This window comes from Globicephala melas, chromosome 7 (genome assembly GCF_963455315.2).
Source record: "Globicephala melas chromosome 7, mGloMel1.2, whole genome shotgun sequence".
NCBI classification, from domain to species: domain Eukaryota; kingdom Metazoa; phylum Chordata; class Mammalia; order Artiodactyla; family Delphinidae; genus Globicephala; species Globicephala melas.
This window is the reverse complement of record NC_083320.1, coordinates 43152018-43176167: the sequence shown is the minus strand read 5'-3', so window position 1 is coordinate 43176167 and position 24150 is coordinate 43152018. Positions and strand designations below refer to the sequence as shown.

The following is a 24150-nucleotide window of genomic DNA, read 5'->3' as shown; positions in this document are numbered from 1 at the left end:
GAAAGGCCGTTTCCACAGATACGGGCCCAGGGCAAGGCTGGACTCCTCACCCTTTCCCCCAAACAGCACCCACAGTGGAAGGGAGTGAACACATACCACCAAGGGCACCACCTCCAGAAATGTCTGGGAAGTTTTATCTTAAAGTTATTGTGGATATTTTATTCTAATCAGAAATACATCAGAATTTCCTTGTTTGAGATGTTTTTGTTCCCCTTCCAAGTCTTAGAATAAAACAGGTGCTTGAGGAAGATCATGTTTATCCTAGGACTCTATGGAACCCCAGACACACCCCCATTTGAAAGGTGCAGACATAAAGGGCTATTTAGAGCAGCAACAACTAGTTTACTGGGTGATAGGGCAAAGTCAACAGTTACTGCACAATCTTGCAAGGAAGGAAAAGATAAGCTCAATGTTTGCAAGTTGTAACAGGGGCCAAAAATGTCTATCTGCTCATTGGTTTCACCAATTTGTTTACTTAGGGTTTCGAACTTGAGCGAAACTTTTCTTCTCAACTACTTAAAAGCCTGAAATCAGTCACAATGCTTACACTAGAGCAATTGAAACCTTTTTTCCTCTACAAAAAGTTACAAAGAAGATGTATACATTTACTAAATACTCACCATAACTTTGTCCTTCACATTTCTGACTCTGCTGTCAAGCTCCTGCTGTTTGTCTAACATTACAGTGGTCTGAATATTCCCTGCCTGAGCCTGTAATGGAAGGTACACAGTTAACAGCCATTACTTCCTCTGTCCTATTTACCTGCTGGTTATGCTCCAAAGTCAAGTCTACCCCGTGCCCCACCTAACTCCCGGACCTTCCAAAACCTCCTGCAGGCCTCCCACATGAGTGTGCACAAGAAAAGCTCAGTTCCCAAGGCCCCTGAAAATACTGGCGAACTGTTAACAAGCCTACAGAAAGACCAGGCTCAGTTCATGCCTAAAATAAATAGTATTTCTGGAATTTTCCATTAGTTCATACAGTTGCATGGGACCACACAGGAAGTTATTTTAGTTTCTCAAATTCCGTAGACAACATTATTCTTATTAGCCCTGTACTCATTTGTCTCAAAGCCATGCAATTCACAGTGTGGTCCCCAGACAAGCAGCATCTTACCACCCCGGAGCTTGTTGGAAATGCAGAATTTCAGGTCCTAATCTGATTACTGAATCAGAAACCCCATTTTGACAAGATTCCAGATAATGCAGAGTTATATCAAAATTGAACAGTACAGAGAAAGACAAATATCATATGATACCGCTTGTATGTAGAATCTAAAATAATGATGCAAATGAGCTTATTTACAAAACAGAAATAGACTCACAGACATAGAAAGCAAATTTATGGTTACCAAAGGGGAAAGGTCGGGGGAGGGGTAAATTAGGAGTATGGGATTAACATATATAACTATATTTAAAACAGATAACAAGCAAGTACCTAAATGTATAACACAGGGAATTATACTCAATACCTTGTAATAACCTATAATGGAGAAGAATCTAAAAAAGTATGTGTATGTGTGTGTGTGTGTGTGTGTACATAACTGAATCACTTTGCTGTACACTTGAACACTTGAAACTAACACATTGTAAATCAACTATATTTAAATAAAAATTAATTTTTAAAAAACATTAAAAAATTGAACAGTACTGCCATTAAGGACTTCAATGAATATCTGCTCCTATAAAGTAATAATGAATACCATTCCAGATGCAGTGGGTAGAGTTAGTCTTCATCCTTGACAGCCAGAAAACAATTTGTTATTTTTATCGGGATCACATTAAAATTATGAATTAACTGAGGGAAAGCCGATATATTTATGATGTCGTCTTTAATTCTTATGCTTCTAATGGCTTCCTCTTGTCAATTGCAATACCACTAATACAATGCTAAGCAGCAGTGGAAACAGTGGACATCCTTGCCGTAGTTCTGACTGATGTTTTGTCCGTGAAGTAAGATACTGTTTTAGAAGCAGGAGATGTATATTTTAATAGGTTAAGGAGGTATCCATCAGCTCCTAGTTTATTGAATTTTTAAAAATCAGGGATGAGTGTTCGATTTTGTCATCCTTTTCAGCATCTTTTCGATACCCCCAGACATCCAGGACCTTCCCTCAAATCCCAGGAAGGTCTTCTTTCTCTTGCTCGCAGCTGGGCAGTCCACTAACCTCGTTCCAGGGGTTCACCGATAAGTCAGGTGCCCTCTGAGAGGCTTAAAATGAACCTCTCCCCAGGAACTTCACATTTTTAAAAGGAGGTCAAAAGCTGACATGCCTTTGAGACCAAAGCACCCGCAGGAGATGGGGCTGATCTGGGAGAGCAGAAATCACCTCCTGTGCCTCCCAGTGCTGACTCCGGGCCAAATGAGGAGAGAAATGCTTAGGTAGCAAGGTGGACAGTTCACTCTTCTGCCCATCTCTGCTCTCGACTGTCCTCCCAAGTCTATCTGAGGTACAGGAGCAGCCCCTTGCATAATGCTGGTAAGATGAAAATCCCACAGGATAGTCAAAATTTCCTGCTGAAAGTCTCCCAGGTGCATGCCATACTGAAGAAGGCACACCCCTCTCAGAGGAAACAATGCAGCCAGCTTTTCCTCCTGACAGACACCTTTGCTCACTAGGCTGGGTCCAGGATGAACTAGCCAGTCTGAGTTTAGAACAAATAATATGTATCTTTAAGTGCTCAGTGCAGCAAGGTGCTTTCAGCATGACAGGGAGACAGGAACTAAATGCCCAGGGAAGCAGCAGATTCACAAGGACTGGGGCAAATGCTCAGAAAGTGCACGGAAAATGGCATTCAGTGCCACTACTTAAATTCTCTCTCCACCTCCCACCTCCCAATCTCACAGCACACTTTGTTAGCCATTCGTTAGAGAAATGCACATAGGACGCATTCCACTGAGTACTCTGGCCTTTTCCCTGTCATACTGGAATGGTCTCAGCCAGAGTAACTCATACCGTAGTGGTTTCACAACCGTCTGCCTGCTGGGTAGCTCCCACCACCCCATCAATGAAAGGCATGAATCAATGCCATGGCAACTTCAAAAAACTGCTGAACCCTAATCACCAGGACGGTCTGTATTAGGATTAGTAAAGTCATGATAAAAAAGCCTTGGTACTAGTATAACTCTGACTCATTCACTGTTTGGTTGTCTCAGATATCTAATAGGTATCTCGGTCCTATTGAAAACAAAGCTGCTGATTTTCCCATCAACCCATTCTTCTCCAAAACCTATTGTGCCCTGCAAAAGCCTTACTCCTGTCCCTTCCCTGTCTTCCCCAGCTCAGTAAACAGTATCTCTAAGAAACACAAGTCACAAATCAGACTCACCCTCTACTCTTGGCTCCTTCTCACTCTCACATCTGATCCTTCAGTATAAGACCTACTGGTACCACATCCAGAACATAACGGAATCTGTCCACTTCTTCCCACCTCCACTGACTGCACCTCTACCTCAGGCACTTCCCCTCCGCTCCTTCAGTCTGCTGCAAGAGCCCACTGTCTTCTGCTTCCTTTCCTGCCCCAGCACCCCAGAGGTGTCCCTGACCCTGATCTAAAGAAACAACCTGACACTCCACTACTGTCCACACAGTATCCTGCTTTACTATCTTCATAGCAACAATCACTATCTGAAAAGATTTTGTTTTGTGTTGTCTCCTCCCTCACTAGGATGACTTCCATTAGATTGGGGTCCTTTCAAAATCTCTACATCTGTTTTCCCCCACTTCTTGGGGCTAAAAAATCAGAGGGCTAGTCACCATTGCCCTGAAACAGGGCCTCAGTAGTACATGTTGGATGAATGAATGAGTTTTTATTTCTTTATTATCCTTTGTGTTCAATTAGGAAAAAAGTACCTGATTGAATCTCTGGGCATTTTCCAAGATCTTTCTTTCCTCCTTCAGACAGTTACAGATGATCATAGACATCTGTATTGGGTCTTCCTGAAAATTATCCTAGACAATGGGTTGTTAGAATAAAAATAAATTAAATTTCAGAATGTTTAAACCATTGTGTATTATACATTGAAATGAGTTTGTTCATATCCATTAAGAAACCTCACCCTAGTCAGCTCTGCCCACCACCAGTCCCTCCCATCAGGAAACTTACACAAGCCTCTTAGATGGCTCATCCACCAGAGGGCAGACAGCAGAAGCAAGAAGAACTACAATCCTGCAGCCTATGGAACAAAAACCACATTCACAGAAAGACAGACAAGATGAAAAGGCAGAGGGCTATGTACCAGATGAAGGAACAAGATGAAACCCCAGAAAAACAACTAAATGAAATGGAGATAGGCAACCTTCCAGAAAAAGAATTCAGAATAATGATAGTGAAGATGATCCAGGACCTCGGAAAAAGAATGGAGGCAAAGATTGAGAAGATGCAAGAAATATTTAACAAAGATCTAGAAGAATTAAAGAACAAACAAACAGAGAGGAACAATACAATAACTGAAATGAAAACTACACCAGAAGGAATCAATAGAATAACTGAGGCAGAAGAACGCATAAGTGACCTGGAAGACAGAATGGTGGAATTCACTGCTGCAGAACAGAATAAAGAAAAAAGAATGAAAAGAAATGAAGACAGCCTGAGAGACCTCTGGGACAACATTAAATGCAACAACATTCGCATTATAGGGGTCCCAGAAGGAGAAGAGAGAGAGAAATGACCAGAGAAAACATTTGAACAGATTATAGCCAAAAACTTCCCTAACATGGGAAAGGAAATAGCCACCCAAGTCCAGGAAGCACAGAGTCCCATACAGGATAAACCCAAGGAGAAACATGCTGAGACACATAGTAATCAAGTTGGCAAAAATTAAAGACAAAGAAAAATTATTGAAAGCAGCAAGGGAAAAACAACAAATAACATACGAGGGAACTCCCATAAGGTTAACAGCTGATTTCTCAGCAGAAACTCTACAAGCCAGAAGGGAGTGGCATGATATACGTAAAGTGATGAAAGGGAAGAACCTACAACCAAGATTACTCTACCCAGCAAGGATCTCATTCAGATTCAATGGAGAAATCAAAAGCTTTACAGAGAAACAAAAGCTGAGAGAGTTCAGCACCACCAAACCAGCTCTACAACAAACGCTAAAGGAACTTCTCTAAGTGGGATACAACAGAAGAAAAGGACCTACCAAAACAAACCCAAAACAATTCATAAAATGGTCATAGGAACATACATATCGATAATTACCTTAAATGTGAATGGATTAAATGCTCCAACCAAAAGACACAGGCTCGCTGGATGGATACAAAAACAAGACCCATATATTTGCTGTCTACAAGAGACCCACTTCAAACCTAGGGACACATACAGACTGAAAGTGAGGGGATGGAAAAAGATATTCCATGCAAATGGAAATCAAGAGAAAGCTGGAGTAGCAATACTCATATCAGATAAAATAGACTTTAAAATAAAGAATGTTACAAGAGACAAGGAAGGACACTACAAAATGATCAAAGGATCAATCCAAGAAGAAGATATAACAATTATAAATATATATGCACCCAACATAGGAGCACCTCAATACATAAGGCAACTGCTAACAGCTATAAAAGAGGAAATCAACAGTAACACAATAACAGTGGGGGACTTTAACACCTCACTTACACAAATGGACAGATCATCCAAAATGAAAATAAATAAGGAAACAGAAACTTTAAATAACACAACAGACCAGATAGATTTAATTGATATTTATAGGACATTCCATCCAAAAACCGCAGATTACAGTTTGTTCTCAAGTGTGCATGGAACATTCTCCAGGATAGATCACATCTTGGGTCACAAATCAAGCCTCACTAAATTTAAGAAAACTGAAATCATATCAAGCATCTTTTCTGACCACAACGTTATGAGATTAGAAATGAATTACAGTGAAAAAACTGTAAAAAATACAAACACATGGAGGCTAAACAGTATGGTACTATATAACCAAGAGATCACTGAAGAAATCAAAGAGGAAATCAAAAAATACCTAGAGACAAATGACAATGAAAACATGATGATCCAAAACCTATGGGATGCAGCAAAAGCAGTTCTAAGAGGTAAGTTTATAGCTATACAAGCCTACCTCAAGAAACAACAAACATCTCAAATAAACAATCTAACCTTACACCTAAAGGAACTAGAGGAAGAAGAACAAACAAAACCCATAGTTAGCAGAAGGAAAGAAATCATTAAGATCAGAGCAGAAATAAATGAAATAAAACAAAGAAAACAATAGCAAAGATCAATAAAACTAAAAGCTGGTTCTTTGAGAAGGTAAACAAAACTGATAAACCATTAGCCAGACTCATCAAGAAAAAGAGGGAGAGGATTCAAATCAATAAAATTAGAAATGAAAAATGAGAAGTTACAACAGACACCTCAGAAATACAAACCATCCTGAGACTACTACAAGCTCTATGCCAGTAAAATGGATAACCTGCAAGAAATGCACAAATTCTTAGAAAGGTATAACCTTCCAAGACTGAACCAAGAAGAAACAGAAAATATGAACAGACCAATCACAAGTAATGAAGTTGAAACTGTGATTAAAGATCTTCCAACAAACAAAAGTCCAGGACCAGATGGCTTCACAGGTGAATTCCATCAAACATTTAGACAAGAGTTAACACCCATCCTTCTCAAACTCTTCCAAAAAACTGCAGAGGAAGGAACACTCCCAAACTCATTCTATGAGGCCACCATCACCCTGATACCAAAACCAGACAAAGATACTACAAAAAGAAAATTACAGACCAATATCACTGATGAATATAGATGCAAAAATCCTCAACAAAATACTAGCAAACAGAATCCAACAGCACAGTAAAAGGATCATACACCATGATCAAGTGGGATTTATCCCAGGGATGTAAGGATTTTTAAATATATGCAAATCAATCAATGTGATACACCATATTAACAAACTGAAGAATAAAAACCATATGATGATCTCAATAGATGCAGAAAAAGCTTTTGACAAAATTCAACACCGATTTATGATAAAAAACTCTCCAGGGCTTCCCTGGTGGCGCAGTGGTTGAGAGTCTGCCTGCCGATGCAGGGGACACGGGTTCGTGCCCCAGCCCGGGAAGATCCCACATGCCACGGAGCGGCTGGGCCCGTGAGCCATGGCCGCTGAGCCTGCACATCCGGAGCCTGTGCTCCGCCAACGGGAGAGGCCACGGCAGTGAGAGGCCCACGTACTGCAAAAAACAAACAAACAAAAAAAAAACTCTCCAGAAAGTGGGCATAGAGGAAACCGACCTCAACATAATAAAGGCCATATATGACAAACACACAGCAAACATCATTCTCAATGGTGAAAAACTGAAAGCATTTCCTCTAAGATCAGGAACAAGACAAGGAGGTCCACTCTCACCGCTATTATTCAACATAGTTTTGGAAGCCCTAGCCACAGCAATCAGAGGAGAAAAAGAAATAAAAGGAATAGAAATTGGAAAAGAAGAAGTAACACTGTCACTGTTTGCAAATGACATGATACTATACATAAAGAATCGTAAAGATGCCACCAGAAAACTACTAGAGCTAATCAATTAATTTGGTAAAGTTGCAGGATACAAAATTAATGCACAGAAATCTCTTGCATTCCTATACACTAATGATGAAAAATCTGAAGGAAACACTCCCATTTACCATTGCAGCAAAAAGAATAAAATACCTAGGAATATACCTACCTAGGGAGACAAAAGACCTGTATGCAGAAAACTATAAGATACTGATGAAAGAAATTAAAGATGATACAAACAGATGGAGAGATATTCCATGTTCTTGGATTGGAAGAATATTGTGAAAATGACTCTACTACCCAAAGCAATCTACAGATACAATGCAATCCCTATCAAATTACCAATGGCATTTTTTACAGAACTAGAACAAAAAATCTTAAAATTTGTATGGAGACACAAAAGACCCCAAATAGCTAAAGCAGTCTTGAGGGAAAAAAGCGGAGCTGGAGGAATCAGACTCCCTGACTTCAGACTACACTACAAAGCTACAGTAATGAAGATAATATGGTACTGGCACAAAAACAGAAATATAGATCAATAGAACAGGACAGAAAGCCCAGATATAAACCCACACACCTATGGTCAACTAATCTATGACAAAGGAGGCAAGGATATACAATGGAGAAAAGACAGTCTCTTCAATAAGTGGTGATGGGAAAACTGGACAGTTACATGTAAAAGAATGAAATTAGAACCCTCCCTAACACAATACACAAAAATAAACTCAAAATGGATTCGAGACCTAAATGTAAGACTGGACACTATAAAACTCCTAGAGGAAAACATAGGAAGGACACTCTTTGACATAAATCACAGCAAGATCTTTTTTGATTCACCTCCTAGAGTAATGGAAATAAAAACAAAAATAAACAAATGGGACCTAATGAAACTTAAAAGCTATTGCACAGCAAAGGAAACCATAAACAAGACGAAAAGACAACCCTCAGAATGGGAGAAAATATTTGCAAACGAATCAACGGACAAAGGATTAATCTCCAAAATATATAAACAGCTCACGCAGCTCAATATTAAAGAAATAAACAAGCCAATCCAGAAATGGGCAGAAGACCTAAATAGACATTTCTCCAAAGAAGACATACAGATGGCCAAGAAACACATGAAAAGCTGCTCAACATCACTAATTATTAGAGAAATGCAAATCAAAACTACAATGAGGTATTACCTCATACCAGTTAGAATGGGCATCATCAGAAAATCTACAAACAACAGAGGGTGTAGAGAAAAGGGAACCCTCTTGCACTGTTGGTGGGAATACAAATTGATACAGTCACTATGGAGAACAGTATGGAGGTTCCTTAAAAAACTAAAAATAGAATTACCATATGATCCAGCAATCCCACTACTGGGCACATACCCAGAGAAAACCATATTACAAAAAGACACATGCACCCCAATGTTCATTGCAGCACTATTTACAATAGCCAGGTCATGGAAGCAACCTAAATGCCCATCGACAGACGAATGGATAAAGAAGATGTGGTACACATATACAATGGAACACTCAGCCAGGAAAAGAAACGAAATTGGGTCATTTGTAGAGATGTGGATGAATCTAGAGACTGTCATACAGAGTGAAGTAAGTCAGAAAGAGAAAAACAAATATCGTATATTAACGCATGCATGTGGAACCCAGAAAAATGGTACAGATGAACCGGTTTGCAGGGCAGAAGTTGAGACACAGATGTAGAGAACAAACGTATGGACACCAAGGGGGTAAAGCTGCGAGGGGGTGGGGATGGTGGTGTGATGAACTGGGTGATTGGGATTGACATGTATACACCGATGTGTATAAAACTGATGACTAATTAGAACCTGCTGTATAAAAAAATAAAATTCAAAACTTCAAAAAAAAAGAATGCAATCTCCCCTTTAACCAACATGTACTAGTTTATTATATACTTTTATGCTCTGCAGTGAGTTGGTACATTTCCAAAGGCAGTGACTATACTTTAATTATCTTTAGTAGTGAAAGGAAATAGCTGCATATATGACAATGTGGAGTCTTTAAGTTTTATGTACTTACTGAGTTCAATAAAATAAATACCAGCTTTAAAGGAAAAAAAAGAAAAGGAAAGCTCATCCTGAACTTATTAAGTTCTACATAAGCTATTTTTTTTTTTTTTTGTGGTACGCGGGACTCTCACTGTTGTGGCCTCTCCCGTTGCGGAGCACAGGCTCCGGATGCGCAGGCTCAGCGGCCATGACTCATGGGCCCAGCTGCTCCGCGGCATGTGGGGTCTTCCCGGACGGGGGCACGAACCTGTGTCCCCTGCATCGGCAGGCAGACTCTCAACCACTGCGCCACCAGGGAAGCCCTACTTGTTTTTTTAATCAAGAAATAATTTAGGTACCTGCGCTTAATTGGACAGTTAAAGCAGCTTTTGTCATAGTTCTTAAAAAGAATAGTTTGATTTTATCAGAAATAGCTTATGTAGGGCTTCCCTGGTGGCGCAGTGGTGGAGAGTCTGCTGCCGATGCAGGGGACACGGGTTCGTGCCCCGGTCCGGGAAGATCCTACATGCCTCGGAGCGGCTGGGCCCATGAGTCATGGCCGCTGAGCCTGCGCATCCGGAGCCTGTGCTCCGCAACGGGAGAGGCCACAACAGTGAGAGGTCCGCATACCGCAAAAAAAAAAAAAAAAAAAAAAATCAACGGCTTTTAATAAGACAAGATCATAGCATTGAATTTCTCTCAGAATTACTTACATCTAAGTGATAACCTTCAGCCTGAATACTCCGTATGTGTTTACAAAATGAATTGATATTTTACTTCTGCTATAAAATATTAGCTACATAACGGTAGTTTATTTATAGTGTCTGTACTTTTCTAAATACCAATGAGTTTGTGCTCAATAGTATTTGCTGAATGAAAAAAATTCTTACGTAAACATGGAAACATTTCAACTTAAACGCAAAAACCATGTCATACCTGAAGATTACGCTTGCTTTTCCTTATGTTATGCTGCAACAAAAAATTATTCTCCAAAGAAAAGCGACTGTATTGATCATCCAGCTGCGACAGGAGGTCGTGAAAACGGATGGTAGCAAATGAAACATCATTGGCGGCATGCTCCCTAGGAGATACAAAATTTACACATTTCGTTTAGATACTACTTTAAAACGACAAAATAAACACTGCTTTCCATGTTGAAATGACTAAAAATAATTTAAAGTGTTTTCTTGGGTTTTATTTCCTTCTTTTGAAACTGCCATTGCTATTAGCAGCAGTTTGTACAATATTTTTATTATATACAATTAGCATGAAAAATTCGGGCTTCCCTGGTGGCGCAGTGGTTGAGAGTCCGCCTGCCAATGCAGGGGATGCGGGTTCGTGCCCCGGTCCGGGAGGATCCCACATGCCGCGGAGCAGCTGGGCCCGTGAGCCATGGCCGCTGAGCCTGCGCGTCCGGAGCCTGTGCTCCGCAACGGGAGAGACCACAGCAGTGGGAGGCCTGCGTACCGCAAAAAAAAAAAAAAAAAATTCTAGCACTCCAAGACTGTGCACCAAACTGTTAATGGCGATTATCTCTGGAGGCAAAAAATCAACAGGGGCCTTCACTTTCTACGTCAAATACTTTCATAACATTTGAAATATTTGCAATGAGCAAACAATAAATCGTAAAATAGAACATATACCAGTTTTAAGAGATATTTCCTTAATTTTTTTTTACTTTCTTCATACTTCTAATCAGTGTTCTACCAAAACTTGGCTTTAATTATTACTTTTAACTTACTTCTTTCTATAACCTGGATCCTAACTTGGAAATAATTGGTGTCAGCATTATCTAACTTGTGCAAAGCATTTAGAAGGATGTATAATTAAATCGACAAATACATAAAATTAATGACTAATGCATTTAGCTTTCTAGAGACACATGCCATTTTTCAAGGCAACACTCTTTTCTGAAACAGGTAATCCCAATGGCTACTGATGAGATTCATCTTCCAGTCAACGTAGTTCCAAGCCACTTAATCAACAAGTTATTTTAAAAGTGTAGAAAAACTCCTTCTTCTGTCAAGTGAGTTTTCCTTACCAGTCTTGCTTTTCTAGCCACTGTGCCAGATACTGTCTGATTTCCATGGGAAAACTGTCGTCATAGAGCTGGTGAACCTGCTCCAGGAATTTGGAGTCAAGCTGCTGAAGCTCATACCACTGGGACATCCTATAGGGAAACAGAATACAGATCACAAATGGAAGCCCACAGCTCCAAAAAAAGCCTGTCTAGCATTGTGCTTCTTCTAAATATCTTGCTTAATTAAAAACATAATTTGTCTTTGAAATATACTTTTAAAATGGTGCCTATGTTTCAAAGCCTGTTTTTTAATTGAGTTTTGGGTCAAAGTTTTTTTCTTCTCCAAAAAACACATCTTCAGGTCTTTGCTCAAATGCCAGCATCTCAAAGAAGCCTCTTCTGGCCACCTTATTTAAATTGACACCACCTCTCACCTTGGAAAACACTATCCCTCCTCCCTGATGTATTCTTGTCTATCGCACTTACCACCATCTGACCTACCACATATTTTTTTTATTTTGATTAGTGTCTGTTTTCCCCGCATGAAGGGAAGGATTTGGGAGTGGGGGGGGGGGGGGTTGTTCACCGCTGTATCTTCAGAACAGTGCTGGGCATACAGTAGGTGTTCATACGCCTTTAAAATGAATCTGCACTTTTATCAAATAAATCAATGGAAAACACTACTTAGATTTGCTTTGGGACAAATCGTAAGAACTCTCCCTGAAATTGCTCTTATAAATTATAGAACATTTGTAATTTAACCCAAAGAATTTTAAATTGGTGTTTTATATTTTATGATTCACGTGATTAAAATGAATTATTTTTGATATATATCTTCTTTTTTTTTTTTGGCCACACTGCACGGCATGCAGGATCTTAGTTCCCCAACCTGGGATCAAAACCGTGAACCCTGCAGTGGAATCGAAGAGTCCTAGCTACTGGACCGCCAGGGAATTCCCAGGTTATATATCTTTTAAAAAAGATATATTTTCCTCTTTGCCTACTGCAAACAATAAGTCTGCACAAAAATTCTTAAACCTAAGTAATAATTTTTAAAGACTGAAACAACATTGTTAAATGTAATCTGAAAGGATAAGATAATACTATTTCTTTGGACAACAGCAAGTCAACTTTTACATAGCAGTTCTGAAGATTAAAAATTAAAATACCTGATTTAAGTCCGAACATCCATTAGGAAAATGAAAAGCCTCTCTTCACCATAGCGTAAATTAGGATTTACATCAGCACACAGCTGACAACGTTCAGAGTAGATATATGTGAATCTTGTCCTACCAGCCCTGAGGAAGAGGTCTGGATTTTCAAGCAGAGCGTGGAAAAGCATATGCATGCTCGCTGGCAAGCATACCTGTGCAGGCATGAAGTCATGTCTACTCCACAAATCTCCTTCCAAAGGAAGGTAAGGATGTGGTGAGGCTACAAAGCTAGTCACCATCACAAATACCAGTACGAATGGACCCAAGTCCACACCTTTACTACACTTGCTGTAGCAATTTGATTTTTCACTTTGAATTTATTTCACCTGAGTGGAAGACTAAATCTTTGGCGCTCTCCCTCCCTACTAGGTGTCTAATAAGGATATGCCTAAAGCAAATATGCTGGCCAGAGTGTCAACCAGCAGGGACTGCAACACCTCTTTTTAGGTGAGTGACCTCAAGTGACTCACTTCCCTCTCAACAGGGTGACTATTTAAGACTGAACGACCTAATACAGATACAGCACCTGGCACAAAGCAGGCGATCAATAAATCCATGCCAACAAATCCAGAATCCATTCCCTCTTCTCACAAAACTTGTTACCAGCACAGGGAGTGGCAAGACCAACCCCCAGTCACCTGACTTCTTCCTCTCCAGTCCCAAGACCTCCAACCACCTTGCCTCCAACACTCTTTCCCAATCTGGCCTTCTGCTGCACATGGGTTTTGACCACATCATTCTCTAGTTCAAAATTGCTACAGTTTGCCCATTACCAGGCTGATTTCCACTCTGACCCTATTTTCATCCATTAACAAAGCAACCCAGTCACCAAATTACCTACTTTTTTTTCTGCACTGCTCCAGCTGTCACTCACCCTTGAAAACAGCTTTTCCACATTCTGCCTCTCTAAATTCTACCAGCATTCAAAGGTAGGTACGAATAGACCTTCTTCCATAAGCTCTCTGAGACTCACCCAGAAACAATTAAGCTTTCATTAACGTGCGCCTCATTGCATTTTGTATCTCTATTAGAGCATCAGTCCCTGTCTTCCTTAAAAAGCTCTATGATGTCTCCCCTGCAGCATGTAAGCTTCAGAGTTGCTGGGACTGTCTTTTCTTTAAACATCGTCTGCACTGTGGACAGTGTCCTGCACATATTATGTACTCAATAGTAGTCTGTTGAATTGAAATCTAGTAGATTTCAGATTGAATTAGAAAGTAAAGGGCAAACCATATTATGGTCCAACAAGTTTGAGTCCTGCGTTAAACCGCAAACTGGATTGTGCTGGAGGCTCGTCTTATTTCTATCCCATTAAAAACAAACTATCCAGCTTATACAAACAACATTTAAAGCGTAATCACACACCTGTTTTTCTTCCCCCAAACTCTTTGGTACTAGTCAGAATTTGTGTTAAAGACTAATTATATTATTTAGGGGTCTGCAGGAACTAATTATCACTTTTACATTCCAGGAGCACATTAAGCTCTTTTATCCTTAAATACAGACATATAATTAAGTTCCAAAGTCACATATTCATTCGTTTCCGTGAACATTTTACTAACCTGTCACCTTGTGCCCCAGCGAAGGGCTGGGGATTCAACACAAGCAGCAGCTACACACAGCACGTCAGATGCCAAGACTGCTGGGTTTGCATGCACAGGGTGCGAGCGTATAACGGCTCTCTGGGGGTGGCACACGGCAAATGAAAACTTTCTGCGGAGAGAAGAAAACATGACTCTGGTGGAAGGGGCGGAAAAGAGAGAAAAATGAGGGTAAATGCAGTATTTTCGGCGGGGGAGGGGCGCAGGATTCTATTTCACAAGACATTTTTTTTTTTACTACCAGAGCACAACTGGCTGGGGCAACCATGCCATCACCGAAAACACCACCTGGGATACGCGTTCTTTCCCGGATAACGGATATACCTGTCAGCACTTTAAAGCCCGCCCTCGCCGGGTATCCGGCAACTGGGGCCCGACGACTGCGGTCCAGGAACGTCCCACCCCGCCACCCGGAACCTCACGCCCACTCACTCTGCGCTCCGGATCCGGCAGAGGTGGGCGAGGGCGCGGCCGTGCTGCCTCTCCCGGGCGCGCCGGGTCTCCTCTGCTCTTTCTGGGGTCTGACCGGCGTCGACCCGGGTGCGACTATGTCTCGCCACAAACTCAGCGCAGCAAAGCGAAAGTACCACCGAGAGAAATGGTAGTGCCAGACGCCCCGCCTCCTTCCACTCCCACCAATCACCGGTTTGCTGCCGCTCTCGGCCAATCGGACGCGGCTGTTCCGAGCTCGCGCCGCCTCCCCCCCAGGGCTACTGCTCTGCCAGCCCGCTGGGTCTTTCCTTAGAATTTGGGGAGGGCCTCCAACGGGAAGAGGTGAAGCTCAGCTCTGTGTTGCAAGTTGCGGGTTATGTTTACACATGTTTTAGAGAACAACTAAAAGGAAGTTATGTGTTTGCAGAGGCCCAAACTTGGAGATCCTTATATCAGCCCCAAACCTGAGAATTCGAGGCAGAGGACACAGGTGGAGACGTTGTCATTCTAGATGCTCGGCTTAGCAGCTGACCTCCATGTTGCTAAACCCAGGGGACGCTTTTCTGTCCTCACCTTACTTGACCACTCAGAAACCTGCGCAGTTGACACCACCCTTTAACACTTCTTCCTGGGCCATGATGCCGACACACTTTGCTTGCTTCTTCCTACCTCCCTGCTATCCTTTCTCCATCCTCTGCTCCTCCTCTGCCACCAAACCGTTCAATGTTAAGTGTGGTCAGTGTCTGGATCTTGGTCTACTTTACCTACAGTTCTCAGGCTGTCCTGTGATGACCTCATCCACAGCTTCAATGTCCTTCTAGATATGTAGAACTTCTACACGCGTACCCTGTCCACACGTCTCCTCTGAGCTCCACACCCACGTGTACAGCCCACACTTGACTCTCCACTTGGTTGTCTGGTAAGCTCGAAAAACTAGTTGTGTTCAGAACCAACTCATCATCTGTCTCCTGAAAGCTGCCCTTTTTCTAGAACTGGTGCATGCCAGAAAACTAGGAGCCACCTTTGACATTGCCTTCTCACCCCCACCAGTCCTCAAGCCTTGTTGATGCTTCCACCTAAATATTTCTCAAGTCTCATTGCTTCTTGCCATCTCCCACACCATCCCTCCTTTTCTCTCATTTGGATCCTCGCAGTAGATTCCCCAAATGGCTGCCTCACTTCAGTTCTTAACTCCCGTTTAATCCATATTCCCTACAGCAGTTTGAGTGGTTTGTCTTTTAATTGCAAAGCAGATCAAGTGTTTGCCAACCTGAAAATCCTCTGATGGCTTTTCTTATAAAATCCAAATTTCTTAATGTAACCTATAAAGCCCTGGTTTCCCCATCACTTTCTTTAACCCCATCTTATGCCACTCTTTCCTTACTTCAGCATTTTTGTTCTTCCAATAAGACAAGCTCTTTCCACACACTCAGGGCCTTCTCACTGGTAGTTCTCCATCTGGAAAGCCCCTTGAGCCAATGTCCCCCTCCCCCAAGTTCTTTGCGGGCTAACTCACCTTTTATGTCTTAGCTAAAATCTAAGCTGAAATGTCACTTCCCCAGGTAGGCATCCCTGAGGCCAGCCTTGACTAGATCTTCTTGGAATGCGTGCACAGAAAATCAATTGGTTCCTCTAAGTAGGTGGGACTTGAATCAAGCCTAGAATAATAAGGCAATTTTGGGTAGGAAAAGGCTCTAAATAATTTCCCAGAGGTATGCTTATATGTGTATCTATTATCGTTTTTTCCCTTCTCACATCTATATGCTCCTTCCTCTTGTCACATATTCACCCTCACAAAGCCGGTACTGATAGCAATGACCCTTGGTACCAGAGTAGCAGCCTTCTGTGAAAAAAGATGCCAGGACACCAAAAAAAGTCCTTCCCCTTCTACTAACTCCCTGTACTAAGGGCCCAGACAATGTCTGAGAAAAGCTCTACGAAAGGTAGATAATATGTTAAACATATTTTTTTCTGGTACTGTAAAATTTGCACAGAGACTAGCTTCAGTATTGACAGGGAAATTAAATTATCTTAACAGCTGCAAATAGGATGTTTCTCTTTGGCTCTCCACATTCTGATTGTCATCAAGTTCTGTGGATGCTTCCTTCCCTAATGCCTTTATCTGCCTTAGTTTTCCCATCATTGATAATACCCCACTGTAGGCCTTCATCAGTTCAGAACTGGAATGCTACAGTAGATGCCAGTTACACTACCTTTTTCTGTCCCTTCCCCCTCGACTGTATTTGCCACATTAAATTCTCTAAAACACCTTATTTATATAGTCATTCCCTGCTCAAAAGTCTTGACGACTCTCATTGCATTTATGATAAACACAAACTTTGCCTGCTAGTCTGGACCCTCTACAGAATGTCCCTAACATGTTCCAGGGTGGTGAGTTACTTCTTATAATTTTCTTTACTTTTCTTCTTTTCTTTTTTTTTTAAATGTCTATTACGAGCAGTATTACATTCGTAGACCAAACACCATTACGAGCACCTTTTTTAGTCCTGTACTTTCAGAAGAGCAGCCCAGGCCCGCCCAGGATGAGGTACACTCGGGGAGGTGCAGTCTGTCAGGCTGTTTGATAAGTTTCCAAAATAGCTGGCCCCGCGCGTGGCGGGAGGGACGCGACTGCTCAGAAGAGCCGCCCCACGTGCTTTCGGGGAAATAGTCTGGGAGCGAGAAGCAGCAGGATTGACAAGAAACCGAAAAGCGAAAGTAGAGGAGGGAGCAGTACGCAGGCGCGGGCCCGGGGCTTTCCAGCTGACCGCCCGCCCAGCCGCCGGTTCCCTCCCACAGCCTCTGCGAGGGCGGGATCCGCACGCTCGCCCGAGCCCGGCGTAGCTGGCCGGCGCCCTCCCTACGCAAGTCCGAGAATAGTGGCCCGGAACACGATGAAAGGCAGCGGCGGGGACCTGGGTGCCTCTTAACTTTGGAGGGAGGACTGGGGACGTTTTTAATTGCTTAATGTGCTGGAAACCTTTCTCATTCTCTTCCATCTTTTCTTTCTTCCCGTGGCCTGGAGACGTCCCTTTTTCCCCCTCACTTCTGTATCTACACAATCTGCACGCATGCTAACTCAGATCTCATTAGTTTTTCTAGTTCTAACCCTCACCCAGCTGGCCTGACTGCCCTTAATCCAGAGATAAGAGTGGAAGGTTGGCTGTTTCTTCAGCTGTCTTTTTCTAGATCTGCAGATGGGACTTTTCTCCTTTTTCTGGCGTCTTTTCGTCGCTCCCACTTCCCACCCCCAATCCCTACCTTCTCGCTCATGGTGATTATACTAGAGGGAGTGGGGAAGAAGTATAATGGAGACGAATAATTTAGTCACCGGACCATGATTTTGAAAGTTTGGCAGGACCAGAGAAAATCATTTTGGCCCCACTTGCTATGTGTGTTATTTACTGAATGGTTCTAGGAGGCATGGACAGCGTTTCTTTGGGCTGTGCTCAACCATTCTGTAAAAGGCTCTATCTACTTAAGGTGACCTGGGGACCAACCTAAGACCTCCAGTGTGTGATGGGCCCCACCTTACTGGACCACAGCTTCTGGCCTCATGACAGTGAGCACCAGTCCCCAGGGCTGCAAGGGCACTTTACATAATTCCCAGAATGCAAAGGGGCATCTACTTTCCCGTTAGGAGAGGACAGGACGCGCTATATAATTTGCAGGCCCAGTGCAAAATGAAAACAGGAGGCCCCTTATTCAAACTTATTAAGAATTTCAAGAAGGCAAAGGCAGAGCACTAAACCAAGTGTGGAGCCTCTGACTGTTCTGCCCTTTACAGATGCACACATTGCATACCCATGAGGTCCCTAGTAGGGGAATTGGAGGGAGGGGAGAGTTCTTCTATAGAAACCTTGTTACATGTTTACTTAAAACAAATGAAAACTTAGATATAATGAAGAAATGAAGTATAACACCACTCTTTCCTAAAGCATTTGCAATAAAATCCAGAGCCTTCCACTCTCCCAGCAGAGCCCTACACCATCTGATCTTGTCTCCCTCTCCTACACATCTTGTCCCACTCTCTCCATGCTCTTCTACACTCCCCACCCTGTGGACTCTTTCTGTTCCTCAAGTACCCCCAGCTTTTACCTGCCTGGGTTCTATGCATGTGTATGTTCTTCCTTTAGGATGCTGTGTTCCCAGCTGTGGCATGGACTTGCTTCTTCTCATTCTTTAGGTCTCAGCTCAAATGTCATCTCCTCAGAGAGACCTTCAATGACCATTTCTTCCAGTTACTCTTTGTCACATTTATATTCTTCATAGCACTTACTAAATCTGTCCTTTATTATGTGCTTGTCTGTTTTTATCTCTCCTCACAACAGGAGGAACTTTGTGCTGTGTTACAGCCTGTCCCATCTCAGGTTCCACGAGAGAACTAAGCCTAATGCCCGGGGCATCTGTGTGTTAATTACCTTCTCTCCTGTTTATCTAGAATGGCACTATGTACCATCCTTGGGAGAACTGAGAAAATAGTCAAGCAAATCACTTTCTGTGTTTTGTGGTTCAGATAGGAAACCCCGGTTGAAAAAGGCAATGCCTGATACATAGTCTCAAAAATATTTTTGAATGAATAACCCTGGGATAAGGTATCAGAGGTCAAATCAACCATTCAGACCTCAGCACAGGCTCTAGCCTATTGAGCTAGAATTGAGGGGGAGGACGAATAAGAACAGGTGTATTCCAAAAAACTTCAGTGAGAGCACCATTCCTCCACACGCCTCCAACCTTTCCCCCATCTCCACCCTGTCTGGAGGGCCTCTAGGGTTCTTTCGATCTGCAGCAGCCAGTGAGACACCTCAGTGGATGACTGTCCAGCCTAAGTAAGAGAGAGTTGTGTGGGACTTTTACCAGGGGCGGGAGTAATAAAGGCAATGAGTTTAATCACGGGGAATTAAGGGGAAATTTCAGGAACACTTGATTCATCTGTGGGTGGACAGATGCCTGGGATGCTACGCACACATGAGAAAGCTAAATTAAAGGGAAGTTAGAGCTAACGGACAGTCTAATTCCAGAGCATTTCTATAGTGTTTGGATGTCATGAGTGAGGTGAAGTAGAGGAAACGTCGTATGGTTTTTGAGCAATAGCGAGTGTGTTTCGGTTAATCAGTTTGAAGTAAAATATCGGGGACTGTTCCACAATTTTAGAGTTTGGAGGGTTATAAAGGGAATTCTAGCCTTGTCTTGCAGGCAGATCAAGGAGCAAAGGAAAGAAAGGAACTAACTACTGTCCTGTATGTCCTTTAGTTCAAACACTAGATCATTAACTAGTATTTATTAAGAGGCAGACTGTGCTAGATTTTAGGGATATAACTGTGAACAAGGGCTTCTTTGTCCCTGTACCTACAGAGCTTTGCTTAGAGTCTAATGAAGACGGATAACACGCATTTATAACCAAGGTGATAAGAGCGGTGCTGGGTAATGTAGAGGATACGGAGGAGGCATGACGTGACCTGAGCCCCACACATGTGCGTGTGTGTGTGTGTGTGTGTGTGTGTGTGTGTGTGTTGGGCAGGAAGGCTTTCCAGAGCCTGAAGGATGTGTGAATGTTATTGAGGTGAGAGGGTAGGTGGGCTGGGGTTGGAGACCTGAGAGGATACAGCAGAGGGAGGCGAGAGTGAGCATGGGCCGTGAAAGAAACTGAAAGTAGTTCAGTCTTGGAGGAAGACAAGCTATTGTTGGGGAGAAGTGTTGAGAAATGAGTTGAAGACTAAATAATATATGACTTTGGAAAGATCTGTTGAGAATTAGAGTCTTCATGCAGAGGTGGGATTCTTAACTATGTTTTGTGCCATGGACCCCTTCGGCAGTCTGATGAACCTATGAGCTCTTTCAAAGATTAATTTTTGTTGTTGAATAAACTAAAATGCATAAGATTAAATAGGAAACCAATTACATTGAAATACAGAGATCAAAATAGTAAAACCAACTTTGTGATCGAGTAATATAAGTGCTTCTTCATTAATGGCATTAAGTAAGATCTAGCAGTGGGTCGGATGAATGCAATTTCAAAGTCATGCTTAGCATAAGCAATATTTTGAGATAAGTGTACCAACTGTAATGTGACAAAAACGTGGTGTGGTTTACGGTTTGTTACCTTTATTCCTAATTGAAGGAAACTCTAAGTTTCAGTTAGAAGTTTGTGAAAATAAAGCTTTAACTTCTGCCGTTCAAACTCATGACTCTCCAGAATTCTGTCCACATACCCCAGCTGAGGAGGGCCAATCCACAGCACCATGAGCCCTTTGAAGATTTTAAGCAGGGAGTAAAATGATCCCATTTATTTTAAATAGAGCCTTCTGTCTACATAAGAGGCCACATGGAATAGTTTGCTGTATTTACTCTAAGGATATTGTGGAGAATGTCCTTCATCATATTTTCATAGTGTCCTCTTTGTGAGGACGCTGGTGGAAATGTTCTAGGTCTTACAGTGGTGGTTACACAACTGTATGGGTTTGTTGGAAAAGGATGAATTTTATTATGTGCAAATTATGCTTCAATAAGCCAGACTTTTAGAAGTGCAGTCAAATCAATCAATGTTCACGGTCAACTTGAAAAAAAGGAAAACTTGTCTGTCAGAAATTGGAATGTGTGCACAGCGAGACCAGTTTGCCCAGTTCGGACTATAATTTCCTGCTGTTGGAACACAGCACTAGGATGCTTTGACCCCTGATTCTCTTCCTGCTACTGCAGGGAGTACATGGGCCTCCTGAACCATTTGAGGTACAGAAAACTCCCTCAGCTTTGCCACAAGTATCCTCTCCGTTCCTGGTTCTTTGGGGAGCCTTTCTTGTTACCTTACGACTTTGAGGAAATCCACTGGCAGCTGCCTTCTTTCACCACTTATTCCAGATAAAGACATTGGTATTCAATACAATTGGTCAAAGTGAGTCTTTACATTAAAAAGAATTTGAAAAGGAATTAGCAAAATGGGCATCTGTGATTGGTCTTGGATGGTTGGAGGGAGAAGTGAAAAGGTGATTAATATTTTGAAAATAAATTTCCATTTTGCATCATTAAATGCTGCTTATTTGCTATTAGTTGGCAGAAAAAAAATATTCTGGGGTAGGATTTGGTGGAAATGTGGTCTAGATTCCCTTCCCATCGTATTTCCATCTCATGCAGCACACCTTATCCTGATCTAAACAGGTATCCCCAAGAATCTCCTGACAAAATCCCATTACCCCCACAAAGATGGTTTCTGGAATGCAAGACTCACACCGCTGGAAATAACTCTTTACCCTGGGATCAAGAACTTGATTTTGATTTTCTGAATCTAAATAAAAAATAGCCGCTTACTGAACTCTTACTCTTACTGAGGCCTCTGCCTCTATTATAGGGAGTAAACTACAAATGTCCTTGTACTGTCTACCTCCAAATAACAAAGATGGCTGTGATCACATATATGAAACCTTGACATTCTTCTGCCAGGCTCTATATTTACAAGCTTTTCAAAATTCTTCTGAAATAAGTGAGAGTCCATCATACTTTTCATATTTTCCAGGGAATAAAAAGCTTCTGCAGGATTTCCCTGGTGGCACAGTGGTTAAGAATCCACCAGCCAATGCAGGGGACATGGGTTCGAGCCCTGGTCCAGGAAGATCCCACATGCTGTGGAGCAACTAAGCCCGTGCACCACAACTACAGAGCCTGCACTCTAGAGCTCGCAGGCCACAACTACTGAGCCCACGTGCCTAGAGCCCGTGCTCCGCAACAAGAGAAGCCACCGCAGTGAGAAGCCCGCACACCCGGACAAAGAGCAGCCCCCGCTTGACGCAACTAGAGAAAACCCATGCGCAACGAAGACCCAACACAGCCAAAAATAAAAAAATAAAAATAAAAAAAGCTTCTGCAACATTTTTTGGTATCTAAATCCAATTGTTTATGAGTATTTGCTGGGAGGAAATTACCTCCTTAAACCAAGTTTAAAATTATTGCTTCTGCTGCCAATTCATATATTTGAATTTCAAGAAAATTGGGCTGATGAAGAGAAGTGGAGACTGGGAAAATGCACCTTGAGTTAGCCTGTGGTCCTACATTGAACAGACACCTTCACCCAAAGAATACTGTCAAGAGCTTGCAAAGGAGTAAGGGAATTGGCCTTGGGACAGGTGCAGAGTTTGTCCCATAGGAACAATCTAGGATCATGTGGGTGGGTATAAAGGATGAGATGGATAGGATGGAATCTCTCTAAGGGAGAAGGCAGGTTACATTAAAAGCATTTTTTTTTTCTTTGAAATCTTTTCCATCAAACATTAGCTTCTCCTTGTTTGACCTACCTGGAAGATGGGAAATGGATTAAAGAAGTTAGTGAGGAACACCTCACAGGGGACTGCCATCTCTGACTCTGCAGTCAGGGCTTACCTTGGACACCAGCCTCAGGACATTTTGTGGCTGGTCATGGCAGATGCCTCAGCATCATGACTTCCTCACCTGGCTCAGCAGCTTCTCTAGGGCCTGGAGACATGGAGAGCTCCCCAGGGCTTGGGCACTGGGAGATCCCACACTATTACTAAGGGCAGCAGCTGTTCAATGGCACCACTAAGCATTCAGTCCGGGCAAGGGAAGGATCAAAGTAGACCTGCAGCCCGTATACATGCATTGGCATTCGGTGAACCACCTCCCCTCCTGCATCACCAGGGATGGAACTTCTCATCCTAAATTCCTTTCCCCTGGCTCAGGTTGGATTCATGGGACCAGAGACTCTTAGAGCTGGAAAGGACCATAGCCCACCTAGCCTAACCTCTTCTAGAGAGGAAGAACACACAAGCCAGGGATCAAATCACTCACCCAAGGCCAGTGTTGTTATCTTCCTCCAGGTCCTCATTTCATGAGATTTTTACCCATGTGTCTGCTTTTAGCGCGGTTTGCCTGAGGTACCACCAGGAATGACTCTGGATCTCTCTCCCTAATAGGAGAGGTGTCCCTGGCTGTGGTACCAGCAGCTGTGAATTCTGAAGTTAGGACAATGTTGACATAGCAACCAAGAGGCTTCCTAATTCACCCCTGGACACACACCGTGTGAATTGCTGCTGTTAATGCCCTGTCATTACTTCCATCTTGTATCTAGTGTGATGACTCTTACTTGCTAGAACTCAGGACATTAGCTTATTAGGCTTTTCCATCAGGCCATCCTGATGGTTTTTGAGTAATGTACGTGTGACTTTGTTATTTTTGACCTGTTGTGAAATCTTAACACTTAAACCTGCTAGAGCCAAAATCATAAGTAACACAAGAGAAACAGAATCAGAAATGAAACAAATACATACAAATGAGTCTTTTGTTAATATTATATTAACATTGGTTTCTTAAAGTGTTTTATCTGAAGCTTTGGTT

The 24150-nt window shown here is 42.3% G+C and overlaps 1 protein-coding gene across 3 annotated transcripts in view; it reads right to left on the bottom strand.

Annotated features, from left to right (window-relative positions):
- The window catches only part of STAT1 (signal transducer and activator of transcription 1), a 42380-nt gene extending 27391 nt beyond the window's left edge, over nucleotides 1-14989 (bottom strand). For 2 of the 3 annotated variants that reach the window (XR_009564583.1, XM_030847730.2), the window contains exons 1-6: nucleotides 14809-14989; nucleotides 14338-14488; nucleotides 11583-11711; nucleotides 10478-10622; nucleotides 3854-3952; nucleotides 621-710 (exon numbers count right to left, since the gene is read on the bottom strand). Coding sequence is in view for 2 of the 3 variants with exons in the window: in XM_030847730.2 (XP_030703590.1) it covers nucleotides 621-710; nucleotides 3854-3952; nucleotides 10478-10622; nucleotides 11583-11710 (462 nt within the window). In the remaining variant the exon portion in view is untranslated. The other variant, XM_030847731.2, reaches the window with a different exon arrangement.
- Between the last annotated feature and the right edge of the window lie 9161 nt (nucleotides 14990-24150).